The sequence below is a fragment of the Canis lupus genome, chromosome 32 (assembly GCF_048164855.1).
Source record: "Canis lupus baileyi chromosome 32, mCanLup2.hap1, whole genome shotgun sequence".
Classification (NCBI taxonomy): domain Eukaryota; kingdom Metazoa; phylum Chordata; class Mammalia; order Carnivora; family Canidae; genus Canis; species Canis lupus.
Genome location: NC_132869.1, coordinates 12,793,112 through 12,809,297, shown reverse-complemented (window position 1 = coordinate 12,809,297; position 16,186 = coordinate 12,793,112). Strand labels below are relative to the sequence as shown.

General features: G+C 39.3%; 1 protein-coding gene across 3 annotated transcripts in view; it reads left to right on the top strand.

Moving 5' to 3' along the window:
- Positions 1-16,186, top strand: part of ZNF106 (zinc finger protein 106) — a 63,899-nt gene that overhangs the window by 36,833 nt on the left and 10,880 nt on the right. For all 3 annotated transcript variants that reach the window (XM_072808680.1, XM_072808681.1, XM_072808683.1), the window contains 10 exons: positions 270-903; positions 2,761-2,830; positions 4,149-4,303; positions 4,388-4,448; positions 4,921-5,262; positions 7,369-8,149; positions 8,506-8,561; positions 9,117-9,262; positions 10,668-10,802; positions 13,729-13,845. In XM_072808680.1, coding sequence (XP_072664781.1) covers positions 270-903; positions 2,761-2,830; positions 4,149-4,303; positions 4,388-4,448; positions 4,921-5,262; positions 7,369-8,149; positions 8,506-8,561; positions 9,117-9,262; positions 10,668-10,802; positions 13,729-13,845 — 2,497 coding nt within the window. The remainder of the gene's footprint in view (positions 1-269; positions 904-2,760; positions 2,831-4,148; positions 4,304-4,387; positions 4,449-4,920; positions 5,263-7,368; positions 8,150-8,505; positions 8,562-9,116; positions 9,263-10,667; positions 10,803-13,728; positions 13,846-16,186) is intronic.

Below are 16,186 nucleotides of genomic sequence, written 5' to 3'. Positions count from 1 at the left end.
TGGTTTAGAAAAGCTCCATACTAATAAAACTATCAATTTTCATTTCATCAGATGTATTCTCATACTGTGTACAAATCTCTAATTTAGTACTTGTTAAATTATAGTACTTACAAACATTTATTCTGTGTCTGGAACACTTAACTAGACTGTGAGCTTTGAGGGCAGAAACCATCTTATTTATATTTATAATCAATTTCATTAAGTGGTGCCCCCTCTCCCCTAAGCATGTCTGATTTATAGGGTTTTTTTTTTCTTTGTTTTTTCTTAAGGTTTGGCATAGAAATGGTGCCTCTAGTTCAAAATGAACAAGAGGTCTTGGATTTGGATGGGGAGCCTGATCTGTCCAGTCTAGAAGGATTCCAGTGGGAAGGTATTTCCATTTCTTCGTCTCCTGGGTTGGCAAGGAAGCGAAGCCTTTCTGAGAGCAGTGTGATCATGGACAGGGCTCCTTCTGTTTATAGCTTCTTCAGTGAGGAAGGTACAGGCAAAGAAAATGAGCCCCAACAGATTTTTTCACCTAGTAACTCGTTGAGGGCTGCGCAGAGTCAGACAACAACCATGGGCCTTAAGCAGGAGGTGACACCTCTGGCTGCCTCTTTAAGAACAGGTGAAAGGGCTGAAAATGTTGCTAGTCAAAGGCGACATAGCGCACAGTTGTCCTCTGACCGAACGATACCTCTGATGCACTTGGCCAAAGACCTGAACAGTCAGGAGAGTTCTACACCACCTTCAGAGAACCAGAATACCCAGGAGAGTAATGGAGAAGGAAATTCTTTATCGTCAAATACATCCTCAGCCCTTGGAATCTCCAGTTTGGCAGACGCAGCCACAGACAGTAGCTGTACCTCTGGCACTGAACAAAACGACGGCCAGAATGTGAGAAAGAAACGAAGAGCCACTGGAGTGAGTATGATTGCCCATGCTTGTTCATAGGACATTTCACATGGTGATTTGGCTATTACAAGATTTAACCCTTTAATTTTTTCTGGGTTCTGGGATTATGCTTCTCCCTACACTGAAGTAGGTTTATGAGGCTCTTTACTTTCATATTCTTATCCTATTGGTTTCTTTCTTTCTTTCTTCTTCTTCTTTTTTTTTTTTTTAAGGTTTTATTTATTTATTTGTGAGAGACACAGAAAGAGAGGCAGAGACACAGGCAGAGAGAGAAGCAGGCTCCCTGTAGGGAGCATGTTACCAGGACTCAATCCCAGAACCCTGGGATCACGATCTGAGCCAAAGGCAAAGATGCTCAACCACGGAGCCACCCAGGTGTCCCATCCTATTGGTTTCTTTCACTGAGTAATTCTACTAAGTTAGATGTAACTGAATATGAATGTACAGTACTAGGAAAATATGAAGTCATCTCTAAAACTAGTCTCTACGTCAATGATTCTTTGTTATCACCTGACCAAGGAGTAAGCCACATCCTCAGCTGTAACTCTGTTTTCATGATGCATTCTGTACTGCTGCTAAAGAAAGGCACTCTAGTGTTACATTTCTAGGGCACGAATGCTTGTTAGGCCCAGGACTGTTGAGCTTATCACTAAGGTAGTTTTCACACTACTAGAGTACATCTGTGTGAACATAGTCTTAGAAATAGTTTTAGTCTTGAGCACCTGGGTGGCTCAGTGGTTGAGCGTCTGTCTTCAGCTCAGGTCCCAGAGTCCTGAGATCGAGTCCTGCATCAGGCTCTCCACAGAGATCCTGCTTCTCCCTCTGCCTGTGTCTCTGTCTCTCTCTCTGTGTGTCTTCATGAATAAACAAATAAAATCTTAAAAGAAATAGTTTTAGTCTCTGTTATTCAGTATTTTGTACCTTAGTTGTGCAGCTTGGCCCCTTCCGAACCCATTCCTTCACTGACACCACTTCTCTTCTGGCATCTCTGTCACTAATATTGCCTAACCCTCTCAGGAAGCCTTTCTGAAAAGAAAGAGTTCCTGGTACTGGTGTCTGGAATGTGACACTGTGGGAAAATGGGCTCTTTCCTTTAAGACCAAGGCAGTTTAGCAGAGTAGTTGAGGCCTTGGCTTGTAGACCTGAGTTCAAATTCCAACTTTGGTCCTTTGAGTTGGACATTGTAGTGGATATTGTTGGATGAGAGTTGGTCCTGTAACAAAGCTGATATCTAGGGGATTGTCTCATAGATAATTTAGCTTTTTGTCATAAAGATTTTGTTGTAAAGATTTCCTAGTAAAGTAGAAACTGTGCCCCAATGAAATCAGGTATGTGCATTACTGGCTTTGTCCATACCTCTGACTGTCCTTTACTTTCCCAACATGAAATGCTATGCCATAGCCCCAGTGCTTCACCACCTCTAGGATGCTAGGAAGGTCTTGACCTTAGATTCTGTTCTGGGGTTTTTTGTTTGTTTTTTTAAAGATTTTATTTCATTTTAAAGCAGGGGAGAGAGCATGAGCGAAAGAGGAAAGGGAAGGAGAATCTCAAGCAGACTCCATGCTGAGCTTGCAGCCTGATGTGGTGCTCAGGCTCACAACCCCAAGATCACGACCTGAGCTGAAACCAAGAGTTGGACACCTAACCCACTGTGCCACCCAGGAGCACCTGTTTTATTATCTTTTTAATCAGATACATTCAACTAATATTTAAGTTCATACCTTATGCATTGGATTCCTAGTATCCTGTTGGAGATGATAGCAGCAATGAAGAACAAAGTATAATGGTCTTAGAGTTTGTTTTTTTCCTTTCCTGGGTAATGGCCTTTACACATTTAGTATTACTCAGTTTTCTTTCTCTTCTCAGGATGGATCTTCTCCTGAACTCCCAAGTCTTGAGAGAAAAAACAAAAGAAGGAAAATTAAAGGAAAGAAAGGTATAGTGCAAATATTCTGAACAAAAAGAAATTGTTCTTACAGCAATTCAGCCTTTTTACAACTTGACACAGAGTATAATTGTGATTATCAAATAGTGATCATCCATTTATTATTATTTTTTGACATTTTTGTTGTCTTAAGGGCATAGAAAAGTTTGTTTGTTTGTTTGTTTTACCATATCCAGTTGTAGCTATAGAAGAAATGTTTGATGCCACATAGACCCATAAGCTAAAGTTAATATATATCTTGGACAAATTGAGTTCAGCATAAAGTCAGAAAGTCTTATTGGGCCTTTTCAGTGGTGAAGAGGAATAGGTTCTTTAGTAAAAATTTTGTCTCTTGGTTGTTCATAGCCATTTCTCTCAATTTTCATTTTTGAGGTATCTGTGTTGCTTCTCTTAAATTGAGAGAAGTTGTTAGAGTCATTCCCTCTACACTTCTGTGATTCTTGCTTTCCCCTGACTCAGCCCTTTCTGCTCTAAGAGCTAGGGTCAGAAGTGATTGAATGAACCTTGGGTGGTTGGATGTGATGGATAAGGTAGGAGTCATGGATGACCCCAGTTTCTGGCTGAGGCATCTTTGGGGATGATGGTATTATTTGTAGAGCTGGAAAACTCCCATAAGAGGAGGACAGTGATGAGTCCCCTTTTGGATCTTTTGAGTTAATGAATCTTAGAGACACCTTAGTAAAGATATCAAAGTAGTAGTTGGGTATGTGGTTCTGGAGTTTAGGGAAGACATCTTGACTTACTGAATGGGAAAGAGACAAAGATAATACATACATGTGGTAGGACATTTTATTTAAAGTAACTTTAAATGTACTATCTCGAAGCTATATTTTTTCAGGAAGTTTTCTCTAAGAAAGCGAACTATTTTATGGTAACTAAGAGACTAGAAGAATAGGGATTGGGAAGAGAGTGTAAGCTGTTCACATCTGGGGCTCAATCTAAGCAAAAGAAGAGGGTGGCAGATAAAGGAAAAATGAGAATTGAAATGTATGACAGTTGCTCTGCCTGGGGCAAAGATTGCACTTGGAAGGGAAGTGGTGGAAGATGGTGATGAGGTAAGATGGTACCGTATATGACAGCACACTTGAACCTATGAATTACCTCCATCTTACCGATTCTTTTGGTTTAGCTCTGACATCAGTCTCAACACAACAGCATGATTTGTGAGATCTGATGAGTCTCCAGTCACCTGTTGAAGAGCAAATACGGGCTTATCCTAGAGAACTGATACAATTCCACCATCTCTGGAGCTGTATTATTAAGGAGTCCTCTCCAGTATCAAACTGAGCCTTACGGTTTCTTTTGGCAGAACGTTCTCAGGTTGACCAGCTGCTGAATATTTCTTTAAGGGAGGAAGAACTAAGCAAATCACTGCAGTGCATGGATAACAACCTTCTGCAAGCCCGTGCAGCACTGCAGACAGCATACGTTGAAGTTCAGAGGCTACTTCTGCTCAAGCAGCAGGTAACCAAGGATGGAACATTTAACAAGAATGGATCATCTCTAAAGTTGGATTTCAAAATGCTTAACAAATTACTTTATTTTTAGATAACTATGGAGATGAGTGCACTGAGGACCCATAGAATACAGATTCTACAGGGATTACAAGGTATTCTGGAGAGAATCTGATGGATTAGATCCTCTGTAACTTATTTCTTTGTTATCTATACGGGGAATTGAAGTAGTCATGAAAAGGTCATATGTTTTCTCTCCTGTCTCCTTGCTTTCATCCTTTTATAGAAGGGCCTGTGAGACTATACCCCCAAAATGCTTAGCAGCAGGGGCAGTATGTTACAGAAAGAACCTTGGGTTAGGAATCAAAAGACCTGGGTTCAAATCTTGCTTTTCCATTAGTAACTATATGACTTTGGGTAAGTCACTTAAAATTTAAAAATGGAATGCTAATACCTATTTTGCCTGTGTCCTTGTTGGTCATATAGATTTTATGACAGTGTATTTCAAAGAATTATGAGGGACTTCAGAATTCTTTTGTAATCTTTAAAAATACAGATTGGCTCTGAAATGAATGACTTTTCAGAAACCATTTTTGCATTTGTACATATGTATGTCTCCCATTCTAGAAACATATGAACCTTCTGAGCGCCCAGACCAGGTTCCTTATAGCCTTCCACGAGAGCCAAGGAACAGTAGATCTCAGACATCTGCTGATGCCACACTGCTGCCTACTCCCTTTTTCCCAGTTTTTCTGGAGCCTCCATCTTCCCACATGTCTCCATCGTCCACTGGAGTCCCTCTCCAAGTAACCACATCTCCTACTTTCCAAGCCCATGGCAGTGTTCCTGCTCCAGACTCCTCAATTCAGATTAAACAAGAACCCATGTCTCCTGAACACGACGAGAGTGTGAATGCTGTGTCACAAGGCTCTGATGACAATGTGTCCAAGGAATTACTGCAAGCTAATAGTACGTAAACTTTTCTGAGGATTAACGGTAACCTGGCAGTGGGTCTAGCGCAGTTTTAGGTCAGTGACGTAGTCATATTTGCCCATTAAAACTAAAGTTGCTAGAATTAATTTTTCTTGAAATTCCTTCACTTAGAAGGATTGTTATTTTTGAGAGAGACTGCACATTTGTGGTTGGGGAGGGGCAGAGGGAGAGAGAGAGTCTTAAGCAGGCTCCACACCCAGTGCCGAGCCTGATGCAGGGCTTGATCTCTTAACTCTGAGATCATGATCTGACCTGAAATCAAGAAGTTTGGCTAACTGACCCATCCAGGCACCCCTTAGGAGGATTATTTAAATATCAATAACTTTTTTCTCAATTTTCCCTAATCTAGGATTACTAAACGGACTTTGCATTAGCAAAGGTTCCATAATGAGGATTGGTGCAGAATTGTTTGTTTTGTTTTGTTTGTTTGTTTGTTTGGGGGTTTTTTTGTGAGATAAATTAAGTTGAACTTAGTTAAGTTCCTAGATAAGCTATATCTTCTGAATTTCTCAGCACTTAACTTTATCATTTAAAAGCAAGGCTGGACTAATATAAGCCTAAGAGGCAGGTGGCCATGATTAAGGGCAGAGGACACTGGATTTGGAATCATCAGTAAGAACTTGAGTGGTTTTGAGAAATAGCCAGTTTTTGCTCTTCATAAAATAACATTCACCTGGTTACCATTTGAGACTAACTTCTAAGCTATTTTAAACTTTATCTGAAGTTTTTATAACCAAAATGGTGCTATACTGAAAATTAAGTAAAAATAAACTGCCATTGTGTGATCTGAACAAAAGCAAAAAGTCTGAAAAATTACCTTAGCTTTTGCTACCTGTTGCAACACTAACCTAGATATATATCTCAAATGTATATTTCATTTTGAATTTTGTTGTCTTTGTGTAAATAGTAATCAGTATTTAAAAAAAATGGTAAAGTATTATAGTGACTTTTTAAGATAATATTTTTAAATGGCTTTTATTAAATTTTTTCCTCTGCAAAATAATTCATGCTCATGTAAAAAATGGAAAACTATAAAAATGTAGATATGTTATTTCAGTCTTAAATTATAAATGTTTGTGTGTTTACCTGTAAACTTTATACAAAGAGAAAATCAGTCTGTTATAACCTAACTTTTTTCTTTTTGATATATCTTGATCATTTTCTTGTGTCACAAAAATAATTCATCTGAAATATTTTAATTTTACTAGTTGAATAATACTTGAGAAGTTGCATAATATGGATGTGGTAATTTATATAATCTCCATTGAATATTTAGTTTTTATCTTTTTTTTTTTTAAGAATTCTGTAGAACACTACATTGTGTATGTCTTTGAGTATGTCTGTGGTTATTTCATCAGTTTAAATTCCTCAGCATAAAATAACTAAGTCAAAGAAAATAGACATTTTTAAGTCAGCTGGCTTTTTAACTGCTCTTATGTAGCCAAACTGGATGATGTATCATTGACAGTTTTACCAATGGCATAGTGAAAACATCTAAGAAATAAAGGTGAAAGCGCTTCAGCTAAGTAGATATTTAAATGTCTACCAAGAATAGGGGCACCTGGGTGGCTCAGCACCTGTCTTCTGCTCAGGTCATGATCCTGGGGTCCTGGGATCAAGCCCCATGTCTGGCTTCCTGCTCAGCGGGAAGTCTGCTTTTCCTCCCTTTGTCCCTCCCCCTGCTCATGCTTTGTCTCTCAAATAAATAAATAAAATCTTGGGGGGGAAAAAAAAGTCTATCAAGAATAAAACATAATGTTAAATATGTGGACATTTCAAACAAGAAAAAAAGAAAAAAGATGGGTAGAAATGGTCCATGCCCATAAAAAGCTTTTATACAGTATAAAACATGCATGCTATTTGTGAGATCAACGCAGGGCAAAGTGTAGTAAGTGCTATAATAGAAATTTTTGCAGGTTATGGAAAGCTGATGGGTGATACAACTGCTTTAACATTCATAGCTTTACTCACTTACCACTGAAAGGTGGTTATTTGGTAGAGATTTGATCATTGATAAACAATGGCAATTTATGATGTTAAATAAACACAAAAGATGTAATAATTCTTTTCTTCTCAATTCAGGAGAGAACAGTGACAGTTGTCCAGTTTATCCAGTTATCACTGCAACGTTGTCCTTATCAGAGGTCACAGAAAGTTTCCATGAGCCTAGCCAAGAACTGAAGTTTTCCACAGAGCAAGGAAATACCAGGAACAGAGGAAATACCCCCTCCTCCCAACCAACTGGTCTTCCAGGCATAAATAAAGAAGATGAAGAGGCAGTTAAAGGCAACAGCGGGTCTGAGGCCTGTACCAGTTCTTTTCCAAGATTGTCGTTTGTTTCCGAAACCCCCTTAGAGAGGGAGCCCCACTCCCCAGCTGACCAGCTAGAACAGCAGGCAGAGTCTACTCTGACATCAGCTGAAACTCGAGGAAACAAGAAAAAGAAGAAACTTAGGAAAAAGAAAACACTTCGGGCTGCTCATGTTCCTGAGAACAGTGACACTGAACAGGATGTATTTACTGCTAAACCAGTAAGGAAAGTAAAGACTGGAAAGTCAGCTAAAGGGGGGAAGGTAACAACCTCCACCTGGGAAGATAGTAGAACTGGCCCAGAACAAGAGAGTGTCAGGGATGAGCCAGATAGTGACTCGTCTCTGGAGGTCCTAGAAGTCCCTAATCCTCAATTGGAAGTGGTGGCCATTGAATCTTCTGAATCTGGAGAAGAGAAACCAGACAGTCCATCTAAAAAGGATATTTGGAACTCCACAGAGCAAAACTCATTAGAAACTTCTCGTTCTGGTTGTGATGAAGTTAGCTCTACCAGTGAGATTGGCACTCGTTATAAAGATGGTATCCCTGTAAGGTGAGGATGTTGTGCTGGTCCAATCAGAACAGCTTACACCATTGTTCTTTTCTTAAAAAACAGAACCTTTGGTTATGAATCAGTTTTTAAATGAATCAAATGTATAGAAAATCCAATAAAGATTATGGGTATGGAAGAATGAAACCTTGGCAATGGGGATTTTCTACTTTCTCATTTATGTTGTAAATATTTACTTGTATCTCTTTTCATATAGAAGTTTCAGATGGAAAAACTTATCTCTTCTGTTACTGCTGTGTTGCCCATTGTTTAGAACAATCCTTTGAGCCAGGAAATTATAAGTTTTACTGCCTGTCCTATTCACAGGTTCTAAAAAGATGTTTGCTATTATTTTGTAGTGTGGCAGAAACTCAGACTGTGATCTCCTCCATTAAAGGATCAAAGAACTCTTCAGGTATTGGTATATTCACCTTTATTTAAATTAGCCACAGAAAAAGCTTACAAATAATAGAGCCAGGGTTTAAATAGGCCTGTAGAATGGGGTGGGGTGGGATGATCATCACCAAGAGGATTGCTTCAACCAGCAATTTTGGTATCTGTAAATCCTAAATACTGCCGTTTTATAGTTTCTTATTCTCATCTGTCTTATCTGTTCAACTACTGAGTATTAAGGTTTCATTGGCTTCTGGGGGGTTTGCTTTGAGAAGGAGCTGCTTAAAGAATAATGCCTTATTCAACAAAATAACTGGCAGCAGAAGGGAGAATGTGGAGAGAGATTTGGTACTTTCAGGTTCATTCAAAAAATAAGTATCTTTTTTTCCTAAGTGAGAGGCCTTTTCTGCCTTCTCTTGTTATGAAGTCTTCATAATGAAGATCATTAATGAAAAATGTGTTTTGCTAGGGGAGCAAGGTTTTGAGGAGAATCCAGGGACCACTATATAGTTTTAATTTTTGAGTATCTTTTCACACAAAAGCAGACATGTCTCTGAAACATATTCTTGTTTTCCAGAAATATCTTCCGAGCCAGGAGATGATGATGAGCCCACAGAAGGGGCCTTTGAGGGGCACCAAGCTGCAGTGAATGCAATTCAGATATTTGGGAATTTACTGTACACCTGTTCAGCAGATAAAACTGTCCGAGCTTATAATCTAGTGGTGAGTTGGTAAATCAATTTGAATGTTTTTGCAGGTTTTAGGAACTCAAGTTCACACTCTCTTAAATAATAGGGGAATCTATTTGCTGTCCAGAGATGAGGTGAGTTTTAGACTAACTGTAGATAAGGTTGCTGCAGTAGCTTGGCAGGATCTCTGGGTACTTAGCTTCTTTCTGGCTGTCCACTCTGCTTTCTCTGGTATCACCTCTTCCTAAAGCTTGTCCTAAAGCTCATTCTCCTCTTGCTCACAGACAGATGTCAGAAGCCCTTGGGGTTTCTTCTTCCTCCCATCACCAAAAAAATAAAAAACAAAAATGGTCCTATGCCTGATTGTGGACAACCACTTGGCAAAGGGAGATGAGATGACAGCAGTAGGCTTGGCCAGTCAGTTTCTAGCCCTGGTGTTGCTGAAAAGGTCAGTCATATAGATATTACAAAATAGGATAGAAGGAATATTGGAGAAGTGCTAGAGGAGGCATTTTTCCTCACAGTTGATTAATTGTGCCAAGTTACTAAGGAGAACAGCATTGTCTATTCATACTTAGTATAATCTGATACTCACATTTAGTATAATCTGATGCTCATTACTCTCAATTTTCATAGGATGAACTTTTGAGGTTTGAATTTGGCGTATGTCAAACTAATTTGCTTTATCATTGATGATAACCAAGAAACTTTAGGCTGAACACCAGGAAAGTATTTGAAATTCCTAAAGTCCTTGAAAGTCAAAAGGCTAGATGATAGACCATGAAAATGTGTTCTCTCTAGGCAACAGGTCTCATTAGCCTAGTGATCTGAAGGGGAAATGGGGATGACTGAAGGAAGGGAACAGAGGTACCAGGGAGTATGAGTGTAACATTTAGGGGATCGGTTGTCACTCTGGATTGCAAGATAAATCTATCTATGTATGTACATTTGAAGTGGGTCTCTGTGCATGAAGATAACATTTAGGATGCTCCCTTGTGAAACCATCCCCGGACCACTATGGCCTGTGATAACACCATCTTTGAATATTGTGGAACATTCTCTCCGAAGTTATTGATGAAATGCAGGAACTTATTTGGGAAGTTAGCTACAGTTTGGATTTGTCAGACCTTTGGTCCATATGTTGGAGAGCCTTGCCCTAGGCATTAATTAAAATATTACTCTATCTTAAAGCAGATTGACCTAAGTATTTTTGGTATGGCTGAGCTAACATAGCTGAAGTACTTAGTTCCTGTGACTGTTTACTGGGCATTTAGTGAACAGATACTTACTGAGCACCTTTTGTATACCAAGCACTAACCTAGGCACTGAGGATACAGTAGCAAACTGTATGTTTTAGCATTTTTGTTGTTGTTGAGGAAATGTGTTACCTAATGCTTAATGTATCCACAAGCAATGATCTGATATGTGCTTGACTTTAGAGTCGGAAGTGCATTGGTGTCTTTGAGGGGCATGCCTCCAAAGTGAACTGCCTCCTGGTAACCCAAACCTCTGGGAAGAATGCTGCACTTTACACTGGTTCCAGTGACCATACCATTCGCTGCTATAATGTCAAGGTAAGTGAGGCCAGAGAAATCAAAAGTGATCATTTACACTGCTTTACTGTATTTACTGTATAGAGTGGAGACACTAAGACACTCTATTCTGTCCACATTCTTATTCTTTTTTTTTTTTTTTTTTTTTTAAGATTTTACGTATTTATTCATGAGAGACAGAGAAAGAGAGGCAGAGAACACAGGGAGAGGGAGAAGCAGGCTCCCTGCAGGGAGCCCAGTGTGAGACTCAATCCTGGGACTCCAGGATCATGACCTGAGCTGAAGGAAGATGCTCAACCACTGAGCCACCCAAGTGTCCCCGTTCTTATGCTTCTGAGCCTATTTAGTACAGGCATACCTCAAAGATACTGCAGGCTAGGTTCCAGGCCACTAGAATATCAGTAAAATGAGTCAAATGAATTTTTTGTTTTCTTGATGGAAAGTTATATTGATGCTATACTGTATTCTATTAGGTGTGCAGTGGCATTATATCTAGAAAAACAGTGTATGTACCTTAATTAAGAAATACTTTTTTTTCTTCTCCACAGAGAGAGGAAAAAAGGAAAAGAAAAATAATACTTTATTGCTAAACAAATGCTAATCATCATCTAAGTTTTCAGTGAGCTGTAGTCTTTTTGCTGGTGGAGGAGGGTCTTTCCTCTATGTTGATGGCTGCTGACTGATGAGGAAGGGGTGGTTGCTGAGGGCTGGGGTGGCTACAGTTATTTCTTAAAATAAGACAAAAGTGAAGTTTGCTACCTGGATCGACTTCCTTTCATGAATGATTTCTCTGTAGTGTGTAATGCTGTTTGATAGCATTTTACCCATGGTAGACTTCTTTAAAAATTGGAGTCCCATGTTCTCAAACCCTGCCACTGTTTTATCAACTAAGTTTGTGGAATATCCTAAACCCTTTCTATCATTTCAACAACCTTCACGGCATCTTCGTGAGGAATAGATTCCATCTCAAGAAACCACTTTCTTTTTCATCCATAGGAAACACCTCCTCTTCCATTACAATTTTATCATGAGATTGCAGCATTCAGTCTTGTCTTCAGGCTCCACTTTGCATTCTAGTTCTTTTGCATTCCCACTACATCTCCAGTTACTTCCTCCCCTAAAGTCTTGAATCCCTCATTCAAAGTCATCCATGAGGGCTGGAATCAACCTCTTCTAAACTCCTGTTCACATTGATATTTTAACTTCTTTCCTTAATGGCATCTAGAATGGTGAATCCTTTCCAGAAAGTTTTCAGTTTATTTTGCCCAAACCCATCAGAGCAATCACTATCTTATAGCCTTGCAAAATGTATTTCTTAAAAAATAAGACTTGAAAGTTGAAATGACCCCTCCATTCATGGGCTGCAGAGTGGATGTTGTGTTAGCAGGCATGAAAACAACATTAATCTTGTTGTACTTCTCCATTAGATCTGTTGAGTGACTAGGTGCCTTTCAGTGAGCATTCATATTTTAAAATGAATATTTTTTTCCTTTTTATTATGGTATATATCTGGTTCCCCTATAAAACTACAAAAAAAAAAATCTCACATGGGTTAACCAGAGGCAATTGAATTTTAACATTTGGGCATGTTTATTGTCTTTTTCTTTATTTCACAATATTATACATGGCATTTATATTTGTAATTTTATGGGAGAAAATTGAATAATTTCTGAAAATGACTCTTAGCGGTATAAAAGAGGTTTGGGAAAAGAGGTCAAAAACTTTGACAGCGGGATCCCTAGGTGGCGCAGCGGTTTAGCGCCTGTCTTTGGCCCAGGGCGCGATCCTGGAGACCCGGGATCGAATCCCACTTCGGGCTCCCGGTGCATGGAGCCTGCTCCTCCCTCTGCCTGTGTCTCTGCCTCTCTCTCTCTCTCTCTCTCTCTGTGACTATCATAAATAAATTTAAAAAAAAAAATTAAAAAAAAAAAAAACTTTGACAGCTTACAGCTTTTATCATCCTACCCACTTCTTTTTTTTTTTTTTTTTTTTGTTGATTTATGATAGAGAGAGAGAGAGGCAGAGACATAGGCAGAGGGAGAAGCAGGCTCCATGCACCGGGAGCCCGACGTGGGATTCGATCCCAGGTCTCCAGGATCGCACCCTGGGCCAAAGGCAGGCACTAAACCTCTGCGCCACCCAGGGATCCCCATCCTACCCACTTCTAACCATCTCGATTTTAACATCTGTTTTCAACCTTGCTTAAAAGCTACACTTGGGCCTTTAGCTGCTTAGTATCATTCAGTAACAGGTCTTGAGCATCACTGTCTTACTGGCAATACAGCCAGGTTACCTAAGTAACTATAATAAAATGGCTAGTATAACCCAGTTCTAGAAATTCATGGAAATCTTTTCTTGAAGGTGAGATTAAACAGTGCTTATTTAACCTGGGTATGCATTAGAATTACTAAAGAACTTTTTTTTAAATGCATATTCCAGAGCCCACTGAATTAGAATCTCAGGGATTGAGGATGAAGCTTGGGGTTCTATACATTTTAAAAGCTGCTCAGTTAAGTATGGCTCAGCCAACCCAGCACTGGTTTGAAGGACGTATTTGAGAGCTATTGAAACAGAGAATCAGTTACAGGGAAGCACATACATGATTAATGCAAGTATCAAATACACAACTGTAGTCTTTCTTTCCCTTTTTAGATGGCAAATGCAGCTTTACCTTTGGCTACTTAATTTAATAAGTTTAAGGCCCGATTCTTAGTGCCCTTTGAAGAACTCTACATTCCAAATTACAAACATGGGTAACATTACTGGAGTTTATATTTGTTTACAGCTTGAGGGTCTTTGGCCAAATCTAAGATAGTCTTCTTCAAAATAGAGGATGCTAAATTTTTTTCCTCATAAAAATCCTTTCACACTCTGCTTTAAAAAGGATTGATTTCACATTTTATTTGCTGCTAACCTCTGCTAATTAGGCATCTTGTACTCTTCTTAGACGCGAGAGTGTGTGGAGCAGTTAGAGCTGGAAGACCGGGTTCTGTGCCTCCATAGTAGGTGGCGAATCCTCTATGCAGGACTGGCAAATGGCACTGTGGTCACCTTCAACATCAAGGTCAGTGTCTGGGGAGAAGGCTGCATTCCCATGTCACTTGAAAGTAGTGTGTGTGTGTGGAAAGAAGTAGAAGGCAGACCTTTTCCTATTTTCTTGTGTGAGAAAACCGCAGAATTAGCTGCTACTCAAAAACTGTTACCTTCTGGTATAAGTGAAACAAGATCCTTCATTCTGTCTGCTCAGGCCCAAGTGTGCCAGAACCAAAAGGTAGCTCTACTAAATTAAACCAAGCCTGATGATTTGGGGCCAAATAATGAGTCATAGATTAAACTAGTCTATCTCATTTTAAGAATGACACCATGAAAAATGAGCTCAAATTCTTTTGCGTCTGACATTGATGTAGTTTGGAACTGATTTAGGGTTTCATGAGGATAGCCTATTTTGTAATGTGAACTAAATCATAGGTTTGCCTTTTGCCCATGTGGCCTCATTCTTTCCTAACCCACAGATAAATTCATTTGTTGAGCAAACCTTACTGAGCATCTGTTTTGTGCTAGGCCTCAGGATAGAGCTTAGGAAATGAGGAGGGACCAGTTCTTGATGGCCCTATATTGCTGTGTTAATGTAGGTGAACTTCCATCTTGTGGGCTTTAAAGTATGAGAGACATGATGCAATTTATATTTTAGAAAAAGTCATTCTGGAGTTGATGAGATAGGAAAATACTGGTACTAGTAGAGGCAGGAAGATCATTTAGGAGGCTTTGTAGTAGAAGAAGACAAGAAAGGTTAGAGTAAGGATGAAGAGAGGAGAATGGATAAAAGATGTAAGAGGTAGAGTTGATCATTTTGGTTACTAATAAGTTGTAGCACTGTATCCCAAGGTCATCAGGTCATTTTTTTTCTTTTGAGAGTGTTGCAGTGGGTGGGGCAGGGGAAAAGAGGGAGAGAAAAAAATCTAAAGCAGGCTCCATGCCCAGCATGGAACCCAATATGGAACTCAGTCTTCTGACCCTCAGATCACAACCTGAACCATAATCAAGAGTTGGACGCCTAACCAGCTAAGCTACCCAGGCTCCCCATGGTCATCTTTCAACACAGTGTGTTACAATGTTTACTGTGTTATACTGGATTATAGTATCATTCATATGTTTAATGAATACCTATCAATACTCTCCTTCCACATATGAGCTGGAACCACTACTTAAAAGGAATACAATAAAATATGTCATGGTTTCTGCCTTGAAGAAGCTTAAAAACAAGTTAGAAGAATCTAACATATAGATAATCAAGTGCCAAGTTATTTGGTTATCTTGATATGAATAGATCACAGAAGGGTAATTAGTGAAAGTTGTTGCATTTCATATGTGAAGTGTTAAAAGCTTACATTAGATTCTGTTAGGGCAACAGAAATGAAGAAGAAAGAATAAATTTAAAATAGTTTAAAGGATGAAACTTGATAATTACTTAATTCTTTTTTGGGAGAGTAATGGTATCAAAGGTAGTTAGAAGTTAGGAGCAGGACTTTTGAGGCAGGATGAGGACAAGATATCAAATGGAAATGATCTTTAACTGGTTGACAGACCCCAGAGAAGATAGACCTTGAGACAGAGATTTGAGAATCTCAGCAGACATGGGAATTTTGAAGCCCTGTGGGGGCTGGGCCCTTTTTTGTTTGCCTGTACACCTAGAATGCAGTGCTTCTAAGGTCTCAGCAGAAAGCCAGGACTGTTTATCTGTGCCTGTCCACCAGTGGGCCCTGAACTCCATCAGACTGTCCCCTCAGCACCTAAGATTGCTGGAGTCATTGCTTAGCCCTGGAGGCTCCCAGCTGCTGCTTTGTGCTTTGTTTCTGGGAGTTTCACTGCTTGCATGCACTTGAAGTTCTTATTTCTTTATTTATTTACTTATTATTTATTTATTTATTTACTTACCTTTTTTTTTTTTTTTTTTTTTTAAGTAATCTCTACCCCCAGTGCAGGGCTTGAATTCAATTCAAAAGTAGCATGCTCCACCTAGTAAGCCAGCCAGCCAGTCAGCTCCCCCTCCGCCCCAACCACCACTTCCTTTTTAGAAGTATTGGGGAGGTGGGAGACTTTATGAGCAAGATTGGTGTGGGGATGAGGGAACCAAGTCTAAGATGTGAGATAAAGGAATGTTTAGGGATTCAGGATGTGACCATGCCACTCTGACTGATATAAAAGGCTTCTCTAATTCACAAAATGATGACATGAGAGATGACAGAGAACGAGAAATCAGAAGAACTTGAGAATAACAGAAAGGTGGTAAATGAGAAACTCTTGCCAAAGTAAGTAAGTAATTCTTAGTGGAAAAATTTGGAAACACATGACAAATTGATTGCACAAATTTTGGATGACAAAAAGAAAAAAAAAAACAGGGAAAG